This window comes from Rhinoraja longicauda, chromosome 26, assembly GCF_053455715.1.
Source record: "Rhinoraja longicauda isolate Sanriku21f chromosome 26, sRhiLon1.1, whole genome shotgun sequence".
NCBI classification, from domain to species: Eukaryota; Metazoa; Chordata; class Chondrichthyes; order Rajiformes; family Arhynchobatidae; genus Rhinoraja; species Rhinoraja longicauda.
This window is the reverse complement of record NC_135978.1, coordinates 26,588,201-26,611,234: the sequence shown is the minus strand read 5'-3', so window position 1 is coordinate 26,611,234 and position 23,034 is coordinate 26,588,201. Positions and strand designations below refer to the sequence as shown.

The window sequence follows — 23,034 nt, the reverse complement described above, 5'->3', positions numbered from 1 at the left end:
ACTAAAACTATGTCTGCATCTGAAACTGTTTAAGCTTGAGTACTTTCTTTGGCTGAGAGCTCCAGCGTTCTGATTCCTGTCTCAATTCACTTGTGCAATGTAAAGTAACCTCAAATCCATTTCCTAGTTCTTTGACATTATAGATGTAATGGATGGAACATTTCCCAGTAATCAACATCAGATTATTTTTGCAGTAAAGTTGCAGCAATAACATTTGCATTCAATAAGCTGTGGCTGAGCAGGGAGCCCAGGTTCTGAACACTGACTGCTGCCATCAGGCTACTGAATGGCCCATCACTCAGCTAGGGGTGTCATCCCAATCTCCCAACCCACCTCAATGCTGCCCTTGCACTTTTTAAAAACTCTGCACTTTCTTCGTCACTTTAACTCTGTAACACTAGGTACTATCACAACGTTTAAGAAACATTGTGTCTCTGAGGATCCTTCAATGCTTCTACTCCGGCGACATCACAGTCTGGTTTGGGAACAGCTCTGCCCAGGACAGGAATGCCCTGCAGAGGGTAGTGCGTTCGGCAGAACGCACCATGGGAACTACACTCGCCCCCCTGCAGGACCTATACATCAGGAGTTGCAGATCAAGAGCAAGCAAGATTATGGGGGACCCCTACCACCCCAGTAATGGACTGTTCCAGCTGCTACGGTCAGGCAAACGCCTCCGCTGTCAAAACGGAGAGGATGAGACGGAGTTTCTTCCTACAGGCCATCAGGACTGTTAACTATCATAACTCCAGGGACTACATTTTTTTCCTGTATTATTTTTAATTTATATGCTGTTATTGTAACTTTTATTTTGCACAATCCGCAGGCATTGCCACTTTCATTTCACTGCACATCGTGTATGTGTGTGTGACAAATAAACTTGACTTGACTTGACATTTGGACAAGTACAAGGACTGGACAGGGTTAGATATGGGCCAAATGCAGGTTGGTGGGACTAGTATAGATGGGACGTGGGCAAGTTGGGCCGAAGGGCCTGTTTCCACGCTGTATTCTGCACTCTGGTATTTTTCTCTTTGCAATACCTCTTATGGTCTGGGAGCAACTCTGGCCAAGGCCGCAAGATAATGCAGAGGGTTGTGGATGTAATCCCGTCCATCACGCTGTCCAACACTGACTCCATTTACACTTCACACCGCCTCAGTAAAAGCAACCAACATAATCACAGACCTTCCCAGTCCCAGTCTCTCGTCTCTGCTCCCGTCGGGCAGAAGGTAGAGAGGTGGAGAGCACGCACCACCAGACTCAGGGACAGCTTCTTCCCTATGCAGACACAAAAAGCTGGAGGCACTCAGCGGGACAGGCAGCATCTCTGGAAGAGAAGGAATGGGCGACGTTTCGGGTCGAGACCCTTCTTCAGACCATTCCTTCTCTCCAGAGATGCTGCCTGTCCCGCTGAGTTACTCCAACTTTTTGTGTCTATCTTCGGTTTAAACCAACATCTACAGTTCCTTCCGACACACTTCTTCCCCTCTGTAATTAGGCTTTTGAGCAGTCCTTCTATAAGCTAGGTTACTACCCGATTCACCTCTACCCCATTGCGGACATTGGACTTTGTCATTACATGAGCTCTACTCGTTTAAATCTCTTTTCTACTTGTAAGTATAGAACCATTCCTAAATGCTACAATGCTGAGAACTACATTCTGCACCCTACATCTTCCCCATTGCTCTATCTACTAGATTATATTCATGTATAGTACATCTTATCTGTTTGGATAGCAAGCAATATAAAGCTTTTCACTGTACCTCGGTACACAAGACAATAATAAGCCTAAACCTGATTTAGGTTTAGGTTTTTCTCCTGGTGTGGGTACCAGGAAAGCCCTTCCAGGGGTGGTGGTCGAGGCTAGGGTTGCCAACTTCCTCACTCCCAAATAAGGGACAAAGGGTGACGTCACCCCCCCCCCCCCCCCCCCCCCGTGCCCCAAGTGACCTCACCCAGCCAGCGGCCAAGTGCTCCCGCTCCACCAATGGCGGTCGCCCGGGCTGGGAGGCTACGCAACCTCCATCAGGCAGCGCCAGGGCCTACACTGTCCGGGACTACAGCAGCCCCTGGGCTACAGTGTCTAGGCCTACAGTGTCCGGGCCTACACTGTCTGGGACTACAGCGGCCCCTGGGCTACAGTGTCTAGGCCTACACTGTCCGGGACTACAGCGGCCCCTGGGCTACAGTGTCTAGGCCTACAGTGTCCGGGCCTACACTGTCTGGGACTACAGCGGCCCCTGGGCTACAGTGTCTAGGCCTACACTGTCCGGGACTACAGCGGCCCCTGGGCTACAGTGTCTAGGCCTACAGTGTCCGGGCCTACAGTGTCCGGGCCTACAGTGTCCGGGCTACATCGCCATCTGGGCCTAATACGGGACAAGGGCTGTCCCGTACGGGACAAATCAATTTAGCCCAAAATATGGGATGTCCCGGCTAATAGGGGACAGTTGGCAACCCTAGTGGAGGCAGATACCACAGTGGTGGTTAAGAAGCTTTTAGATAGGCACATGGATATATATGCATGGAGTGGGGTGATATGGTTCACGTGCAGGCAGAGGAGGTCAGTTTAACAGCATGGTGTTTGGCACGGACATTGCGGACTGGAGGCCCTGTTCGTGTGCTGCTCCATATTCTATGTTCTCTTTGTGCATCCGTCTCTTCCTCCTACCAATTTACCTCTATTCCTTAAACATCTTGGGCAAAAACCATTCCTCAGCCACGGCCTCACCAGTAGGGTTGCCAACAGTCCCGTATTAGTCGGGACATCCCCTATTTTGGGCTAAATTGGTTTGTCCCGTACGGGACCGCCCTTGTCCCATATTAGGCCCGGACGGTGCTGTAGGCCCGAACACTGTAGGCCCGGACACTGTAGTCCTGGACAATGTAGTCCCGGACACTGTAGGCACAGGCGCCGTCTGACAGAGGTTGCATAGCAACCCGTCTCCCGGCCCAGGCGGCTGCCATTGGTGGAGCAGGTGCACGTGGCCGCTGGCTGGGTGAGATCACGTGGGGCGCGGGGTGGTGACGTCACCTTGTCCCTTATTTGGGAGTGAGGAAGTTGGCAACCCTCCTCACCAGTAGCCAATAAACCTGCTTCGAACCATCTACCTTTAAACTCATACCCCTTGCAGTGAAGGCCAACATTCATTTTGCCTTCCTAATTACTTGTTGTACCTGCTTGCCAACTTGTGGGAACCCTCTGTTTTGCACCATTTATCTTGTTTCTGTGGAGATTTAGGACTGCAACCCACATGTCCTGAGCACCTAACCTTGATCCTGTATCCGTCCGTACACTGTGGACTGCTCGTTTGTAATCATGTAGTCTTTCCTCACGCAACAAAAAGCTTTTCACAGTGCCTCTGTGCACGTGACAATAAACTCAACTGAGCGAAGCAAGGCATCTACATGAGGCGCTGCCTCAGTAATCTAGCATCAAGGATCGCCGCCATCCCGGGCCGTGCCGTCTTCTCACTGCTGCCGCAGGAAGCCTGAAGCTCCACTCCGCCAGGTCCGGGAACAGCTAATTTCCATCAACCTTCAGGTTCTTGCACCGACCTGCACAACCCTAATCCTACCTCGCCAACGGAACACCACCGACCGACCACCTCTCGCACCACCACAGACTGCAATTTCTAATTTTAATTTTCACCCACATCTTGCTTTTTTTTGCACGATTTTTTTATCTTTTCACTGTCTTGCATAATTGATGTGTAATTTATGTCTCTGTGCATTTGTCCGAGTCTGCGTGCTTAAGACACTGCTGCAAGCAAGGTTTTTGTACCTGTACCTCCCAAATTTATAATGTTTCATTAATACTTACTATTAGTAATATAATACTTACATTAAGTATTCATATAATAATTAATGCATGCTCTTTTTTTTACTGGATAGCTTGCAAATAAAAGCTTTTCACTGCAGCTCGACGCATGTGGCAAAAATAAACTAAACTAAACTAACAAATTATTATTATTATGATTATTATTATCATAATATGCTGATATATCATTATATTATTATACTAATATATATTGATATTCCTATTATTAATAAATAATATGCTGCTAAAATATAACTAATATTCCTATTATTAATACTTAATATTATTATATTATTATAATCAGATTCTTGTATTAATATATATATTGTTATTCATGTTATTAATATAATGATGCATTACCATCATATTAGTGTATTAATATTGCTATTATTAATATTATATATTACCATATTATTGCATTAATATGTATTGATATTCCTATTATTAATGTAATATATTATCATATTATTATTGTATTAATATGTATTGATATTCCTATTATTAACATAATATATTATCATATTATTATTGTATTAATATGTATTGATATTCCTATTATTAACATAATATATTATCATATTATTGTATTAATATGTATGGATATTCCTATTATTAATGTAATAGATATCATCATATTATTATTGTATTAATATGTATGGATATTCCTATTATTAATGTAATAGATATCATCATATTATTATTGTATTAATATGTATGGATATTCCTATTATTAATGTAATAGATATCATCATATTATTATTGTATTAATATGTATGGATATTCCTATTATTAATGTAATAGATATCATCATATTATTATTGTATTAATATGTATGGCTATTCCTATTATTAATGTAATAATGTGCCATTGTTATCACCGTATGATGATGCACGTGAGTTGAGGTGACTGAGGGCTCGTGTGTAGGGGGCTGAGCTGTAAACACGTGTGACCCGGTGCATGCTGAACCCCTGCCTGTACCTGACCTGGGGGGGTTGTTTAAATCCATCCGGGGGAGGGTGAAAGCGAGCGGAAATGAATGGGGAGTTGTCCATCGCTCTGGCAAGTGCAGACATGCACAGAGGAAGGCAGCCTCTGTCACAAGATGGGGAGACTGGCCACCGCACTAATTGCAATGCAGGGCAGCGGGATGAACGCACAGCAGAGCACGAAAAGACGAGAAGCCTTGTCTTTCCCACCGGGGGGGGGGGTCTGAGGTTGATGCTAACAACGGCCAATTAGCCCGGCGGAGGGTGTGTTTAATGCGCGGCGGCCCGCGGTGACTGCCACCTGCCATATCCGTCAGACGTGCAGCTGGTGTGCGAGCCGGCTCTTTGTAGTCGCCGCGTGCAGCAGCTTCAGGGTGGGGGAGCAGGGTGGGGGAGCAGGGTGGGGTCAGCGTTGGCGCAGGGCGATGGATGTGGAACGCCAGAGACCTCTGGGACAGAGGACGCCCTGGCCTGGCTATCACAATGTCGTCAGGTCACAAGCAAAGAGGATGAACTCAGTTAGGAAACTTGTTCGGCGTGGATGAAGTGGGCCAAAGGGCCAGTTGCCAGCTGTACAGCTCCACGACCCCATGGACTCCAGCATGCCTTCCCACTGATGAAACAACTCAGTAACTACCCAGAAGAGATCATAAGGTCAAAAGTAACAGGAATAGAATTAGGCCGTTCGGCCCATCAAGTCGACTCCGCCATTCAATCACGGCTGATCTATCTCTCCCTCCTACCCCACTCTCTGGTCCTGGGCACTGCCACTGGTGGGAACATCCTCTCCACATCCACCGTCCACCCTCTCAGCTGCCTCGCACCGTCCTGCAGAGCCCGTGACGGCCGTGACCATACCGCGCACGGCCAGCGCCCCACACCGTGCCCGCAGCTTCGGCCTCCTCGCGGGGCCCACCATCAAACTATTTTCGAGCCCCAACACAAGAAGACCAGCCAGCGGGGGCAGGAGGAGGCCGCTCAGCCCCTTCAAACCGTTCAGACGTTTAAACGGGCGCTGTCTGTACGGAGTTTGCACGTTCTCCCCGTGATCCGGTGGGTTTTCTCCGGGTGCTCCGGTTTCCTCCCACATCCCAAAGACGTAGGTTAATTGGCCCTCTGTAAATTGCCCCTTGTGTGCAGGGAGTGGATGAGAAAGTGGGATTAGTTCAGTTTAGTTTAGTTCAGAGATACATCGCGGAAACAGGCCCTGCTGCCCACCGAGTCCGTGCCGGCCAGTGAACCCCGTACACGAGCACTATCCTACACACACTAGGGACAATTTACAATTCTTACCGAAGCACAGGCCCAGTGCCTTCAAACGCTCCTCGTGCGTTAACCCAGTCATCCCTGGGATCGTTCTCGTGAACCTCCCCTGGACCCTCTCCAACACCAGCACATCCTTCCTCAGGTAGGCCCCCTCATGGTTCCCTCTACTGTAACACACTGGCCACCTACCTGCTGCCTCCTCCCCACCTCCACCCCCTCACCCTATCCCCCCCATCCCCCCCCCCCTCCCCCACCCCAGCACCACAGAGGGCTGTGGAGGCCAAGCAATCGATATTTTTGAGGCGGAGATTGACAGATTCTTGATTAGTACGGGTGTCAGGGGTTACGGGCAGAAGGCAGGAGAATGGTGTTGAGAGGGAAAGATAGATCAGCCACGATTGAATGGTGGAGTAGACTGGATGGGCCAAATGGCCTGACTCTGCTCCTATCATTTATCACCTAGTTGTGGAATATGTGGAAGTCCATATTCCTCATGAACTTATGAGGTACATAAGAGATCGGGTACACAGAGTCTCTTGCCGTGAGTAAGGGAATTGTGAACCAGGGGACATATGTTTAAGGTGATAGGATTGATAGGAGCCTGAGGGACAACTTTTTTACACAAAGGGTGGTGGGTGTATGGAACGAGCTGCCGGTGGAGATAGGTTAGACAGGCATTATCGCAACATTTTAGAAACATTTGGTCAGTTACACGGATAGGACAGGTCTAGAGGGATAAGGGTAGGTGGGACGAGTATAGATGGTGCACGTTGGCCGTTGTGGGCACGTTGGGCTGAAGGGCCTGTTTCCATGCTGCATCACTCTGTGCCTCTAAGATTCATCACAGTGAATACACCGCTGTAAGGTTGCGGACTCTGGCCAAGGGCACGAGGGGCTGGGGTGTCCATCAGATTGGCCATCTGGTCTTTCATCCATGTCGGGACGTGCGTGATCCTTTGGTTATGGCGATCTCCAGTTGTCTCGGGATCACCAAACCGGGCAATAGGACAAAGCTACAGGAATCGGTCAATGCTGAGGTGGGCGGCACGGAGGCCCAGCGGTGGAGTTGCTGCCGCACAGCGCCAGAGACCCGGCATCGATCCTGACTGTGGGTGCTGTCTCTACGCAGTTTGTACGTTCTCCCCGTGACCGCGTGCGTTTCCTCCGGGCGCTCCGGTTTCCTCCCACACTCCAAAGACGTGCAGGTTTGTGGGTTAATTGGCTTCTGTAAAACTGTCCCTGGTGCGTAGGATAGAACTAGTGTATGGGGTGATTGTTGGTCAGTGCCGACTCGATGGGCCGAAGGGCTTATTTCCGTGCTGTATCACGACACATGGTGTTGAGAAACCTACATTCCTTGGAAAAGTGCGAGAATTGGAACAAACTGCTTTTTATTTGGAGATACTGCATGGAAACAGGCCCTTCAGCCCACATTAACACTATCCTACACTATGTTAATGTAGGCGATCCCTACATTAACACTATCCTATACACAGTAGGGTCAATTTACATTTATACCAAGCCAATTAACCTACAAACATGCATGTCTTTGGAGAGTGTGAGGAAACTGAAGATCTCGGAGAAAACCCACGCAGGTCACTGGGAGAACGTACAAACTCCGTACAGACAGCGCCCGTAGTCAGGATCGAGCCCGGGTCTCTGGCGCTGTGAGGTAGTATCTTGTGCATGTCATGACAAGTCATTGGGTTTACTGTAGTGGTGGTCACTGCCCGGTCCATCACAGGCACTGACCTTCCCACCATCAAAGGGATCTACAGGAGATTCTGCCTCAAAAAGCTGCTAATATCATCAAAGATCCTGGCCACGCACTCATCTGGCAGCTACCATCCGCAAGGAAGGCCAGGAGCCTGAAAACCATGACCTCCAGCTTCTTCCCATCGACCATCACAAACTCCTAAACAGTACCCAACACGAACCACAACCCTGCTTCAGTAACGAAGATCTACGACGGACTTCTCTGCAACTGGCTGCTGGACTTCCTCACTGCCAGACCCCAGTCCGTACGGGTCGGCAGCAACACATCGGACACCATCACGCTGAGTACGGGTGCCCCACAAGGATGTGTGCTAAGCCCCCTGCTCTTCACCTTGCTGACCCACGACTGCACACCCACCTACAGCTCCAACCACTTCGTCAAGTTTGCGGATGACACAACAGTGGTGGGTCTCATCAGCAACAACGACGAGACCCACTACAGGAAGGAGGTGGACCAGCTGGCCGCGTGGTGCACAGACAACAATCTCTTCCTGAATGTGGAGAAAACAAAGGAGATTGTTGTCGACTTCAGGAGAACGCACACCCCACACCCCCACCCACTGACCATCAATGGTGCTGCTGTGGAGCAGGTGAGCAGCACCAAATTCCTGGGGGTGAACATCACCGAGGATCTCTCCTGGAGCAACAACATCACGTCCATCGCCAAGAAAGCCCAGCAGCGCCTCTACTTCCTCCGCAAACTGAAGAGAGCGGGAGCCCCCACACCCATCATGTACACTTTTTACCGAGGCGCCATCGAGAGCATCCTCAGCAGCTGCATCACTGTGTGGTTCGGCAGCTGCACAGCCTCCAGCCGCAAGACCCTGCAGCGCATAGTGAACACTGCTGAGAGGATCACTGGCGCCTCACTCCCAACACTCCTGGTCCTTTACACCACCCGCCTCACCCGCAAAGCATTGAGCATTGTGGGTGACCCCTCCCACCCCTCCAACAGCCTCTTCACCCTCCTGCCTTCAGGGAGAAGGTTTCGCAGCCTGAGGTCAAGCACCACCCGACTAAAGAACAGTTTTTTCCACCAGGCTGTCAGGATGCTGAACTCTCTCCCCTCCCTTCCTCCTCTCTCCCCTGCCCCTATTGGACCTGGACTTTAACACCCCACACACACGCACATCCAGCACCAGACACTTAAAAAAAAATTTTTTAACGCATTTGAAGTGACTATATTTTATATTTTATATTTTATGTTGATTGTTGTTTGCTGTGCCTTTTTAATTTTAACTTAGTTTTATGCACTTTGTTCCTCGGGATTGTGGGAAACGGTATTTCGATTTTCTGTCTGTGTAAACTGGCTGAGGATTGACAATAAAATTGACTTTGACTTGACTTGACTTTGACTTTATTGCCATATGTCCCAGACAGAACAATGACATTCTTTTGCACTCACATCAGGGTTTGTTCCATTATTACTGATTATTAATTTATTGCATTATTAAGCACCACATATTTATTTGTGCGTTAATGGGTCTGCAATGCCTCAGTGAGCAGGAATTTCATTGTCCTATTGTAGGTACATATGACATTAAACACTCTTGATCCTTGAAAGGTAGTACATTGGGATTAGGCACGTACGCAGAAATGGAGAAAATAAGAGTTGCAAGCGTTCATTGGAGCCATTGAACCTGCTCTGGAACTTATTATGAATATTATTATTATTATTATTGTTATTTTATACACTATTATTATATATATTCTATAATAGTCATAGTGTGAAACCGTGTGGAAAAAAGGCCCTTCGCCCAACTTGCCCACACCGGCCAACATGTCCCAGCTACACTAGTCCCAACTAGTCCCAACTGCCCACGTTTGGTCCATATCCCATCAAACCTGTCCTATCCATAATAAAACAATAATAACAACAAGATGATAACAAAATAATTAGTATTATTGTGTTATTATATTATTATTATTATGTTAATTTTGCATGTTTATTCATTTTAATTAATATTTAATGGAATATTATTATTACACTAATAATAATAATAATTTTATTATTAGTGTAATAATAATAGTAATCAAATAGTAATTAAATGTTTAATTACTATTATTGTTGTTTATATCATCTTTAAATTATTATTATTATTGGTGCTAATAAAAACAACAACAATAATAGTAATTAAATATTGTTGTTGTTTTTACTTTACTTCCTGGGCTTGTAGGTTAATTGGCTTCGGTAAAATTGTAAATTGCCCCTAGTGTGTGTAGGGTAGTGCTGGAGTACGGGGTGTTCGCTGGTCAGCCTGGACTCGGTCACAGGGAAAAATACCACTTCCGTACAGACAGTGCCCGTAGTCAGGGTGGAACCCGGGTCTCTGGCGCTGTGAGGCAGCAACTCTACCAACCCCTGGTATCCCTCCCCGATCCAAACGGCTGCTCGGCTTTAGGGAGGAGAGTCGCTATCTTCGGTCTTCTCATTCGGAGCTGGTATCTGCCGTTCAGCACAGGATCTGCTTCTGGTTAGTGCTGAACATGCTCTCATGTCGAGGGAATGCTTCTGATCAACGCTTGAAGCTTCCAGGCCCTGTCTGTGCCGCAGGGGAGAGGTAAAATAGATACGTGTGCCTGGCGAACGTCACTCGTCCCAGATGCACCGCCATTAATGCTCGTCAGATGTAGGACTGACAAACGCTGCCGTTCATAAGCCATAGGAGCAGAATTAGGCCATTTGGCCCATCGAGTCTGCTTCCCCATTCAATCATGGCTGATCTTAGCTCAATTTAGTTTAGTTTAGTTGTGAGATACCGTGTGGAAACAGGCCCACACTCTCCTACACACACTAGGGACAATTATCGATCCCCGCACACTAACACTCTCCTACACACACTAGGGACCATTCACAATCCCCGTACACTAACACTCTCCTACACATACTAGGGACAATTCACAATCCCCGTACACTAACACTCTCCTACACACACTAGGGACAATTATCGATCCCCACACACTAACACTCTCCTACACATACTAGGGACAATTCACAATCCCCGTACACTAACACTCTCCTACACACACTAGGGACAATTATCGATCCCCGCACACTAACACTCTCCTACACACACTAGGGACCATTCACAATCGCCGTACACTAACACTCTCCTACACACACTAGGGACAATTCACAATCCCCGCACACTTACACTCTCCTGCACACACTAGGGACCATTATCAATCCCCGCACACTTACACTCTCCTGCACACACTAGGGACCATTATCAATCCCCACACACTTACACTCTCCTGCACACACTCGGGACCATTATCAATCCCCGCACACTTACACTCTCCTGCACACACTAGGGACCATTATCAATCCCTGCACACTTACACTCTCCTGCACACACTAGGGACCATTCACAATCCCCGCACACTTACACTCTCCTGCACACACTCGGGACAATTTACAATTTTTGTCAGAGTTTGCTCTTGCCCGGAGGACTGAGTTTTTAGTTTTAGATTAGAGATGCAGCGTGGAAAAAGGCCCTTCGGCCCACCGAGTCCACACTGACCAGCAATCCCCGCACACTAACATGATCCAACACACACTAGGGACAATTCTCAATTTTAACAGAAGCCAATTAACTTACAAACCTGTTGGTCTTTGGAGGGTGGAAGGAAACCGGAGCACCCGGGGAAAACCCACGTAGGTCACGGGGAGAACGTACAAACTCCGTGCAGACATCACCCGTGGTCAGGATCGAACCTGCGTCTCTGACGCTGTAAGGCAGCAACTCTACCGCTGCGCCACCATGCCGATCTATTTTCCCTCTCAACCCCATTCTCCTGCCTTCACCCCGTAACCTTTGATGCCCTTGCTGAACAATAACCTATCAATCTCCACTTAAAAATTCCCAATGCCTTGGCCTCCACGACCAGCTGTGGCTATAGATTCCATAGATCTACCACCCTCTGACTGAAGATATTCCTCCTCATCACCATTCTAAAAGTACACTTTAGACATACAGCGTGGAAACAGACAATTCGGCCCAGCAGTCCACACCGACCAGCGATTACCCCGTACACTCACACTGGGGACAACCAAAGCCAATCAACCTACAAACCTGCATGCCTTTGGAGCGTGGGAGGAAACCGGAGCATCCGGAGAAATCCCACGCAGTCACAGGAGGAACGCACCAACTCCACACAGACAGCATTGGTAGGATGGAACCTGGGTCTCTAGCGCTGTAAGGCAGCAACTCTACCACTGCGCCACTGTGCCATACATACGCTGAGACTGTGTCCCCCCCCCACCCCCTCCAGTTGCCTGGATAGTGCTTGTGCATCTGATCAAAGCTCCCCCCTCCCAGTGACCACTGCATTGATGTTTCGTGGGATCTTGGGCTCCAAGTCCGTAACTCCCTGAAAGTAGCCACACAAGTAGATAGAGTGGTGAAGAAGGCACGCGGTTTGGTTGCCTTCGTTGGTCGGGGCATTGAGTATAGGAGTCAGGAAGTCACGAGACGATTTTGGTGAGGGCGCATTTGGAGTTTTGTCGTGCAGTTCTGGTCACCCCCTTGACAGGAAGGATGTGGAAGCTTTGGAGAGGGTACAGGGGAGATTTACCAGGACGATGCCTGGATTAGAGGGGTTTGAGCTCCAAGGAGAGGTCTCCAAACAGACTTTGAATTGTTTTCTCCGGAACGCCAGAGGTTGAAGGGAGACCTGATAGAAATATAAAATTAAGAGTGGCATAGATAGAGGAGACAGTCAGGTCCTTCTTTCTCCAGGTTGTCATTATCAAACTCTAGAGGGCGTAGCTTTAAGTTGAGAGGGGCAAAGTTTAAAGGGGATGTGCAGGCCACAATGTTTTACACAGAGGGTGGTGGGTGCCTGGAACACACTGCCAGGGGTGCTGGTGGAGGCAGACTCTATAGTGGCAGAAAGAGAGGCACATTGATATGCAGGGAATGGAGGGATTTGGACCATGTGCGGGCAAATCAGAGTTGGTCTTGGCATCATGTTGGGCACAGACATTGCAGAACCAACATCATTTTGCTCCAGATCTCAGCATCTACAATTACTCTAGCCTAGTTTTAGTTCAGAGATACATTGTGGAAATAGTCCCTTCGGCCCACCGAGTCCGCGCCGACCAGCGATCCCCGCACACTCACGCTACCCAACACACACTGGAGACAATTTACAATTATACCAAGCCAATTAGCCTACAAACCTGCATGTGTTTGCAGTGTGGGAGGAAACCGGAGCACCTGGAGAAAACCCACACGGAGTCACGGGGAGAACGTGCAAACTCCGTACAGACAGCACCCGTGGTCAGGATCAAACCCGGGTCTCTGGCGCTCTGAGGCAGCAACTCTACCGCTGCGCCACAGTGCCACCCCGTCGCTAACCTGTTGGCCCCTGCGTGTCTTTGCAACTTGCAATGCTCTTTAAAAGCGGCTTTACTTCCCGGGAAAGGCTGGAGCTTTGTAAAAGTCAGAGGTTTCACAAACACGAGGTTAAACCTCTGCCTTTGCTGACTAGGCCCAGTCGTCAGTGGTGAACAGGCTGAGCCTCACTCTGTGAAGACGGATGGGCCGGAGGCTGAGGAAGGGGAGCAGCTGGCTGCCAGCAGGAGCCACAAGACAACTGCATTATTAGTGGGTAGAAAATGCCTTTAACAAGTAGCGAATGTGTCGGTGCCACTTCCCCCTCCACAAGCACATGTGCCCAGAGGCTCCGGAAAATTGCTGCCATCAATAAAAAGTCAGTGGTACTTCTCCACAACGTTTACCTGCCTGGTTTTCATCTCAGCTGTGAGCTTGGTTCAGTTTAGTTTAGAGACACAGCGCGGAAACAGGCCCTCTGAGTCCGTGCCGACCAGCGATCCCCACACACTAACACCATCCTACCTAGACACACTGGAGACAATTTACAATTGACAATTTTTACCGAAGCCAATTAGCCCACAAACCTGCACGTCTTTAATAGACAATAGGTGCAGGAGAAGGCCATTCGGCCCTTCGAGCCAGCACCGCCATTCAATATGATCATGGCTGATCATTCTCAATCAGTACCCCGTTCCTGCCTTCTCCCCATACCCCCTGACTCCGCTATCCTTAAGAGCTCTATCCAGCTCTCTCTTGAATGCATTCAGAGAATTGGCCTCCACTGCCTTCTGAGGCAGAGAATTCCACAGATTCACAACTCTCTGACTGAAAAAGTTTTTCCTCATCTCAGTTCTAAATGGCCTACCCCTTATTCTTAAACTGTGGCCCCTGGTTCTGGACTCCCCCAACATTGGGAACATGTTTCCTGCCTCTAACGTGTCCAACCCCTTAATAATCTTATACGTTTCGATAAGATCTCCTCTCATCCCTTTGGAGTGTGGGAGGAAACCGGAGCACCCGGAGAAAACCCACGCGGTCACAGGTAAAACGTGCAAACTCCGTGCAGACAGCACCCGTGGTCAGGATCAAACCCGGGTCTCTGGCGCTGTGAGGCGGCAACTCTACCGCTGCGCCATCGTGCCGCCCCAAGTTCACCCTAGCGATAAGGGCCTTACAAACTGTTACAAGGGTGTGGGACGGTTGGACTTGTAGGTCGGGTGCGGAGAGTCGCGGGAACAGCACGATGCGTAAAGCATGTTTGTGGACCGGGTCTCTTCCCTACCTCCCCCGCGACGAAGAACAACAGCGGCGCATCCTCCTCCTTCTCCTTGTGCTCCGAGAGGATTTTCTCCGCGATGGGCTGAATCAGCTGCTTTGCCGGCTCCAGCTCCTCCTCTTCCGAGTCTACAGGAGACGTTAAAAACAGGGAGCAGTCAGTGGAAGGCAGGGGTCAAACGCCGTGGGGGTGGAAGTGGGGAATGGGACAGTACAGCACAGGGACTGGGCCCTCGGCCCTCCACCTCCACCTCCGTGCTGAACAGCTCGTGTAGGACGGACCTGCACATGCTGGTTTCAACCAAAGATGGACACAAAATGCTGGAGTAACTCAGCGGGGCAAGGCAGCATCTCCTGACGAGACCCTCCTTCAGACTGATGTCGGGGGGGGAGGGGGAGGGGAGATAGATAGATAAGGATGTGTGAAGGTGTGAAAACAGAGCAAAGGGGATGGAGATCAAGGAAAATGTAGAATAGATCACTGTTAGCTGGGAGAAGGTAACAGCAAAGCAAACAGAGATAAAATGTAGTCGGAGACAGTAAGACTGGTCAGAGAACTGGGATGGAAAGAGAGGGAAAGCAAGGGTTATTTGAAGTTCGAGAAGTCAATGTTCATACCGCTGTGGTAAAGCGGCCCAAGTGAACAGGTTAAACCAGTCTCCTCTGCCTGCACGTGATCCATATCACTCCATTCCCTGCCTGTCCATGTGTTAAACGCCACTGGTCGTGTTTGCCTTCACCATCTGCTCTGTTCCACAAGTGCCAGTTCCCCAACATTCAGGTACATGTGCACAAAGTGACAGATGTATTTTGAAAGGGAGAGGGAGAGCAGGGTGGGACTTATAGGGAGAGGTTGAGCAGGCTGGGACTCTATCCCTTGGAGCGCAGGAGGATGTGGGGAGATCTTATAGAGGTGTACAAAATCATGAGAGGAATAGATCAGGTAGATGCACAGAGTCTCTTGCCCAGAGTAGGTGAATCGAGGACCAGAGGACATAGGTTTAAGGTGAAGGGGAAAAGATTTAACAGGAATCTGAGGGGTAGCTTTTTCACACAAAGGGTGGTGGGTGTATGGAACGAGCTGCCGGAGGAGGTAGTTGAGGCAGGGACTATCCCAACATTTAAGAAACAGTTAGACAGGTACATGGATAGGACAGGTTTGGAGGTATATGGTCCAAACATGGGCAGGTGGGACTAGTGTAGCTGGGACATGCTGGCCGGTGTGGGCAAGTTGGGCCGAGGGGCCAGTTTCCAAGCTGTATCACTCTATGACTCTAAATGAATGAATTCTCCTCGCTGCCCAAACTCCTGCCTTTGGATCACTGGCCCAGAATTTCAGCCACTCTCTCACTAACTTAACCAACGCAATAAACATCCCCTCACCTCACCTGTATCCACCTATCACTCACTAGGCTTTGCCCTGCCCCCACCTCTCTTCCATCAGCTTCCCCTCCTCACCACAATCAGTCTGAAGAAGGGTTCCTGGCCTGGAACATCACCTATCCATGTTCTCCAGAGGATTGGAATATTTTAGAAGGATACTGATACCAAATGCACGGATGGCTTAGATGGGGCATTGTGGTCAGCATGGACCAGGTGGGCCAGAGGCCAGCTTCTATGCTGTATCACTCTATCACCCCTCTGGAAATTGGGTTTGAGTTTGAGTTTAGTTTCTTGTCACGTGTACCGAGCTACAGTGAAAAGCTTTTGTTGCGTGCTGACCAGTTAGCAGAAAGACAACACATGATTACAGTCGAACCATCCACAGTGTACAGATACATGATAAGGGAATAACGTTTAGTGCGAGGGTCTGAGGGTCTCTCCAATGAGGTAGCTGGTAGTTCAGCTCTGCTCTCTGGTTGTGGTAGGATGGTTCAGTTGCCTGATAACAGCTGGGAAGAAACTGTCCCTGAATCTGAAGGTGTGCGTTTTCATACCTTTTGCCTGATGGGAGAGGGGAGAAGAGGGAGTGGCCGGGGTGCGACTCGTCCTTGATGATGCTGCTGGCCTTGCCGAGGCAGCGTGAGGTGTAGATGGAGTCAGTGGAAGGGAGGTTGGATTGTGTGATGGTCTGGGCTGCGTCCGCAATTCGCTGCAGTTTCTTGCGGTTTTGGACAAAGCTGCTCCCAAACCGAGCCGTGATGTGTCCCGATAAAATGCTTTTAGACTTTTTTTTAGATTTAGAGATACAGCGCAGAAACAGGCCCTTCGGCCCACCGGGTCCGCGCCGCCCAGCGATCCCCGCACACTAACACTATCCTACACCCACTAGGGACAATTTTTTTACATTTGCGCAGCCAATTAACCTACATACCTGTACGTCTTTGGAGTGTGGGAGGAAACCGAAGATCTCGGAGAAAACCCACGCAGGTCACGGGGAGAACGTACAAACTCCGTACAGACAGCACCCGTAATCAGGATCGAACCTGAGTCTCCGGCGCTGCATTCGCTGTAAGGCAGCAACTCTACCGCTGCGCCACCGTGCCGCCCGTCACGGGCGCATCTGTAGAGGTTGGTGAGAGTTGATGGGGACGCGCCTTCTGAGGAAGTAGAGGCTTCTCAGGAGGCAGTGGAGATGGTGGGGAGGCGTGGGACTGTGAGGGACTCCCCCGTCCACAGGCTTTTCACACCACGCGCGGCAAGCAGTAGACCAGCAATGAATGGGTTAACAGAGATCTAGCGTGAGCCTGGTAAAGGGCTTCAGAGGATTTGGGGAGGGGGAGGCAGGGGCTGGGCTGGCGGATGGGGGGGGGGGGGGGAAGGGGAGGGGGAGGGGAAAGCCCTGGGTAAGGAAGTAATAAATCCGCTGGCAGGATAATGTAACTGAGGAAGTAAACCAATCAGTCGAGTGAGAGAGGACAGTAAAGGTTTGCGAGGGAAATAACCAGGGCAGTAAAGCAATTAGAGACTAGCAGAAACCTGGTGACCTCTGCTGGCTTTCATGCTTGTTATTCTGCTGTGTATCAGGGGCGTTGGGCTGTGGGAGGTAGGGTTGCCAACTGTCCCGTATTAGCCGGGATATCCCGTATTTTGGGCTAAATTAGTTTGTCCCGTATGGGACCGCCCTTGTATTAGTAAGGGCGCCATTGGTGGAGCGGGAGCACGTGGCCGCTGGCTGGGTGAGGTCACGTGGGGGAGCGGGGCGGTGACGTCACCCTTTGTCCCTTACATGGGGAGTGAGGAAGTTGGCAACCCTATGTGGGGGGGGGGGGGGTCAGGCACAATGGTGTCTGGGGACGGGTGGGAAATCCACACTGCAGCAATTGAACAGGAATTGTCAGTGCGTGGGCTCGGTGACACTTTGATGCTATGAGTGTGTATATGCATTTGGCCCTGAGAATACTGATGTGTGTGTGATTCTGCATGTGTGTACATGTGTGTGTGTGTGTGTGTGTGCATGGAGAACCATGTGTGTGCGTCTGATGTGTGCGCATGTCCGTGTGTGTGCATGTCTGTGTGCGTGTGTGTATATTTGTGTGACTGTGTGCATGGGATTGTGGGTGTGTGTGCGCGTGTGTGCAACCATGTATATGTGATTGTGTGCATATTTGTGTGATTGTGTGTGTATGTATGTGTGTGAGTGTGAACCATGTACGTATTTGATTCTGTGTATATTTGTGTGGCTTGCTGTGTGTGTGTGTGTGTGTGTGTGTGTGACGATCATGTGTGTGCATGTGGAATCATGTGTACGTGTGTGATTGTGAGAATATTTGTATGATTACATGTGTGTGTGTGTTTGTCTATGTATGACACTACATGTGTGTTTGAGACTGATAAGTGTGAGATGGTGTGTGTGTGTGTGTGTGTGTGTTTGTGTGTGTGTGAGAGACAGTGATTGTGCGCTTGTCACACTGTGTGAGATACAGTGATTGTGTGTGTGAGTGTAGGAAAATAACAGACAGAAAGCAAAGAGTGGGGATAAATGGGTCCCTTTCAGAATGGCAGGCAGTGACTAGTGGGGTACCGCAAGGCTCGGTGCTGGGACCGCAGCTATTTACAATATACATTAATGACTTGGATGAAGGGATTAAAAGTACCATTAGCACATTTGCAGATGATACAAAGCTGGGTGGTAGTGTGAACTGTGAGGAAGATGCTATGAGGTTGCAGGGTGACTTGGACAGGTTGTGTGAGTGGGCGGATGCATGGCAGATGTAGTTTAATGTGGATAAGTGTGAGGTTATCCACTTTGGTGGTAAGAATAGGAAGGCAGATTATTATCTGAATGGTGTCAAGTTAGGAACCTTCCACTCATGTAGACTAATACACACAACTATATAGAAGCTAACACACATGCTCACACTCACGCACATGCACACTTTACACACCTGTACCATATATGCAGCCACAATTTATTACACATAGATAGTTTGCATATATATATTATATGCATGCACACACATGCAGACTTTATGCAAGTACTTAAGAAACGTGCACACACACACAACATGCACAATGCATCATAGATGCAGAGACACATGCACGTGCACACACCCATGCACATGCACTCACTCGTGCACTCGCACACATGCGCCTGCGCGCGCACACACGCGTACGCATGCACACACACTCTCCTGCACACACACACACTCATGCACACGCACACTCACGTGCGCACACACACACTCATGCACACGCACACTCATGTGCGCACACACGCGCACACACACACACACTTGCTTGCATGCACACACACTTGCTCAGGTGGAGTGTGGGAGATTCAGGACGAGCACTTCATACCCACAAACAGAACCAGGCAGGGCCCTTCATTCAGCTGCATGGCGGTGGACTCTGTAAGCTCTAATACCGGTTTGGGATGCCAGGGAAACTCTTTGCAGTCCATGTCGTTGAGCACAGCTGCCCTGCCCTGTCGAGTGATGATCCGGCCCTCCTGGTCCAGGATGATAAGGGTTGGAATCCCTGCAGTCAAGACAAAACATCAGGGATTACCGGCTCTGCCCAGCAGCTTCAGTTCCTGTAAATCAGATCCACAGACTTTACCCCAGGGTGGGTCTCCATTAATTGTCTCCATAGCTGCGGCCCAGAGCTGTGTAACCCAGGCATAGTGCAGCACAGCACTGGAACAGGCCCTTCGGCCCACAATGTCTGTGCTGAACACGGTGCCATGCTAGCTCATCTCCTCTGCCTGCTTGTGATCCATATCCCTCCACTCCCTGCATATCCATCCACGTGCCTATCTACTGTAAAAGCCTCTTTAATGCCACTATCGTATCTATGGTTGCCAACTGTCCTGTATTAGCCGGGACATCCCGTATTTTGGGCTAAATTGTTTTGCCCCGTTCGGGATTGCCTGGTCCTGTATTAGGCCTGGGGTGTGCTGTAGGCCGGATGCTGTAGGCCCCGACATTGTAGGCCCCGACGCTGTAGGCCCCGACACTGTAGGCCCCGACGCTGTAGGCCCCGACACTCTAGGTTTCCGACATTTTAGCTCCGGACAGTCTAGGCCCAGAGGCCCGGGCGCTGCCTAACAGAGGTTGCATAGCAACCCGCCTCCTGGCCCGGCGGCCACCATTGGTGGAGCGGGAGCACGTGGCCGCTGGCTGGGTGAGGTCACATGGGGCGCGGGACGGTGACGTCACCTTGTCCCGTATTTGGGAGTGAGGAAGTTGGCACCCCTATCGTATCTGCTTCCAACACCACCCCCGGCAATAGGTTCTAGGCCCCCATCACCCACTATTAAATACGTTTGTCCTGCACATCTCCTTTAGTTTAGTTTAGTTCAGAGATACAGTGAGGAAACAGGCCCTTCGGCCCATCGAGTCTGCGCCGACCAGCGATCCCCGCACACTAGCACTATCCTACACTCACAAGGGACAATTTACATTTATACCAAGTCAATTAGCCGACAAACCTGCACGTCTTTGGAGTGTGGGAGGAAACCGGAGCTTCCTGGAGAAAACCCACGCAGGTCACTGGGAGAAGGTACAAACTCTGTACAGACAGCACCCGTAGTCAGGATGGAACCCGGGTCTCTGGCGCTGTGAGGCAGCAACTCTACCGCTGCGCCACCGTGCAGCCTTATGCTCTCCTTGAGTTTCCTCCAAACAGTCTTGTATTGAACTTTGGTGAATTAGCATCACCTCAATTCCCTTGTACATAATTAAAAGCATTTGGAGAGCAGCCCTGATGGATTAAGGTTTATTACAGGGATGTCCCTGCCCATATTAAACAGGGACTCGTCAGCTACATCGCAAGCACTGTGGCAAAAGGCCATATATTATTGAAAACACCAGCCACGTGCTCCACGTCTGAGACCACCTTTCAACCTCAACAATTAAAATCACTCGTGGAAACAGTTGCCTGTCTGCGTGCGGTGACAGGACTCCGTGTGTGATGTTACGGAGAGGGTTGCCAACCGTCCCGTATTAGCCGGGACATCCCGTATTTTGGACTAAATTAGTTTGCCCCGTACGGGACATCCCTCCTCCCGTATTAGTAGGGTTGCCAACTTCCTCACTCCCAAATAACAAGGGACAAAGGGTGACGTCACCGCCCCGCGCCCCACGTGACCTCACCCAGCCAGCGGCCACGTGCTCCCGCTCGACCAATGGCGGCTGCATTGCGACCTCTCCTCTCCCTTTCCCCAGACTCTCTGCCTGAGGAAGGGTCTCGACCCGAGACGTCGCCTATTCCTTTTCTCCAGAGGTGCTGTCTGACCCGCTGAGCCACTCCAGCATTTTTGTGTCTGTCCAAGGTTTAGAGACATAATGGGGCCAAATGTAGGCAAATGAGACTATCTTAGATGGAGGCCTGAGTCAGCATGGATGAGTTGGGCCGAAGGGCCTGTATCCATGCCCACATGACCCTATGAGACATGCAGCCACAACCATACACTTAGACAATAGACAATAGGTGCAGGAAGAGGCTATTCGGCCCTTCGACTTTATTCATGGCAAGGGCAGGCTGCATTGAAACCGTATTATTCTTCAGGGCAACTGCAAAATGTATTATAAGGGTTAAGGGTGCTGATAACGCCAAGGATGATGGTTCCTTCCCCCGTACAGGCCACTGTTTTAGGGGCAGAGCAGCAGGTGGAGCCGCTGCCTCACAGCGCCAGAGACACAGGTTCGATCCTGACCTCGGGTACTGACTGTGCACGCTCTCCCACGCTCTCCATGTGACTGAGTGGGTTTGCTCCGGGTGCTCTGGGTTTCTCCCACATCCCAAAGACGTGCGGGTTTGCAGGTTAATTGGCCCTCTGTAAATTGCCACTCGTGTGTAGGGAGAGGATGGGAAAGTGGGGTGTCGTAGAACTCGTGTGTAGGGAGAGGATGGGAAAGTGGGGTGTCGTAGAACTCGTGTGTAGGGAGAGGATGGGAAAGTGGGGTGTCGTAGAACTCGTGTGAACGAGGGATCGATGGACGGCGCGGACTCGGTGGGCCAAAGATAGACACAGAGTGCTGGAGTAACTCAGCGGGTCAGGCATCATCCCTGGATGAAAAGGGATGGGGGACGTTTCGGGTCGGGACCCTTCTGGGCCTGTTTCCAAACTGTATCTTTCAAACGATCCTTTGCAAGCAAGATTTTTTAGATTTAGAGAGAGATACAGCGCGGAAACAGGCCCTTCGGCCCACCGAGTCCGCCCCGCCCAGCAATCCCCGCACATTAACACTATCCCCGCACATTAACACTATCCTACACACACTAGGGACAATTTTTACATTTACCATGCCAATTAACCTACATATTTGTACGTCTTTGGAGTGTGGGAGGAAACCGAAGATCTCGGAGAAAACCCACACAGGTCACGGGGAGAACGTACAAACTCCATACAGACGGCGCCCGTAGTCAGGATCGAACCTGAGTCTCAGGCGCTGCATTCGCTGTAAGGCAGCAACTCTACCGCTGCGCCACCGTGCTGCCCTTTTTCATTGTACCTGTACCTCAGGTGGCCCCATATCTGAAGAAGGATGTGCTGGCTCTGGAGAGGGTCCAGATGAGGTTTACAAGAATGATCCCAGGAATGAGTGGGTTAACATATGGTGCGCGTTTGACGGCACTGGGCCTGTACTCGCTGGAGTTCAGAAGGATCAGGGGGGACCTCATTGAAACGTACCAAATAGTGAAAGGCTTGGATAGAGTAGATGAGGAGAGGATGTTTCTACTAGTCGGAGAATCTAGCACCAGAGGTCAGAGCCTCAGAATTAAAGGACGTTCCTTTAGGAAGGAAATGAGGAGGAATTTCTTTGGTCAGAGGGTGGTGAATCTGTGGAACTCATTGCCACAGAAGGCTGTGGAGGCCAAGTCGGTGGATATATTTGAGGCAGAGATAAATAGATTCTTGATTAGTATGCGTGCCAGGGGGTTATGGGGAGAAGGCAGGAGGATGGGGTTGAGAGGGAAAGGTAGATCAGCCACGATTGAATGGCGGAGTAGTGATGGGCCGAATGGCCTAATTCTGCTCCTAGAACTCACAAACTCACGGTACTTGTGCAGACTAGAGTAAACTCGACGTGATCTGCTGTTTTACTGTAAGAATGTCATTGTTCTATCTGGGACATATGGGAATAGAACGCTCTTGACACTTGAGCTGAGGGGGGGGGGG

At 49.9% G+C, this 23,034-nt stretch overlaps 1 protein-coding gene across 1 annotated transcript in view; it reads right to left on the bottom strand.

The window, feature by feature from the left end:
- nxn (nucleoredoxin) overlaps positions 1 to 23,034 on the bottom strand; it is a 101,927-nt gene that overhangs the window by 4,052 nt on the left and 74,841 nt on the right. The window contains exons 6-7 of the mRNA XM_078422035.1: positions 19,209 to 19,388; positions 14,476 to 14,597 (exon numbers count right to left, since the gene is read on the bottom strand). Of these exons, the coding sequence (XP_078278161.1) occupies positions 14,476 to 14,597; positions 19,209 to 19,388 (302 nt within the window). The remainder of the gene's footprint in view (positions 1 to 14,475; positions 14,598 to 19,208; positions 19,389 to 23,034) is intronic.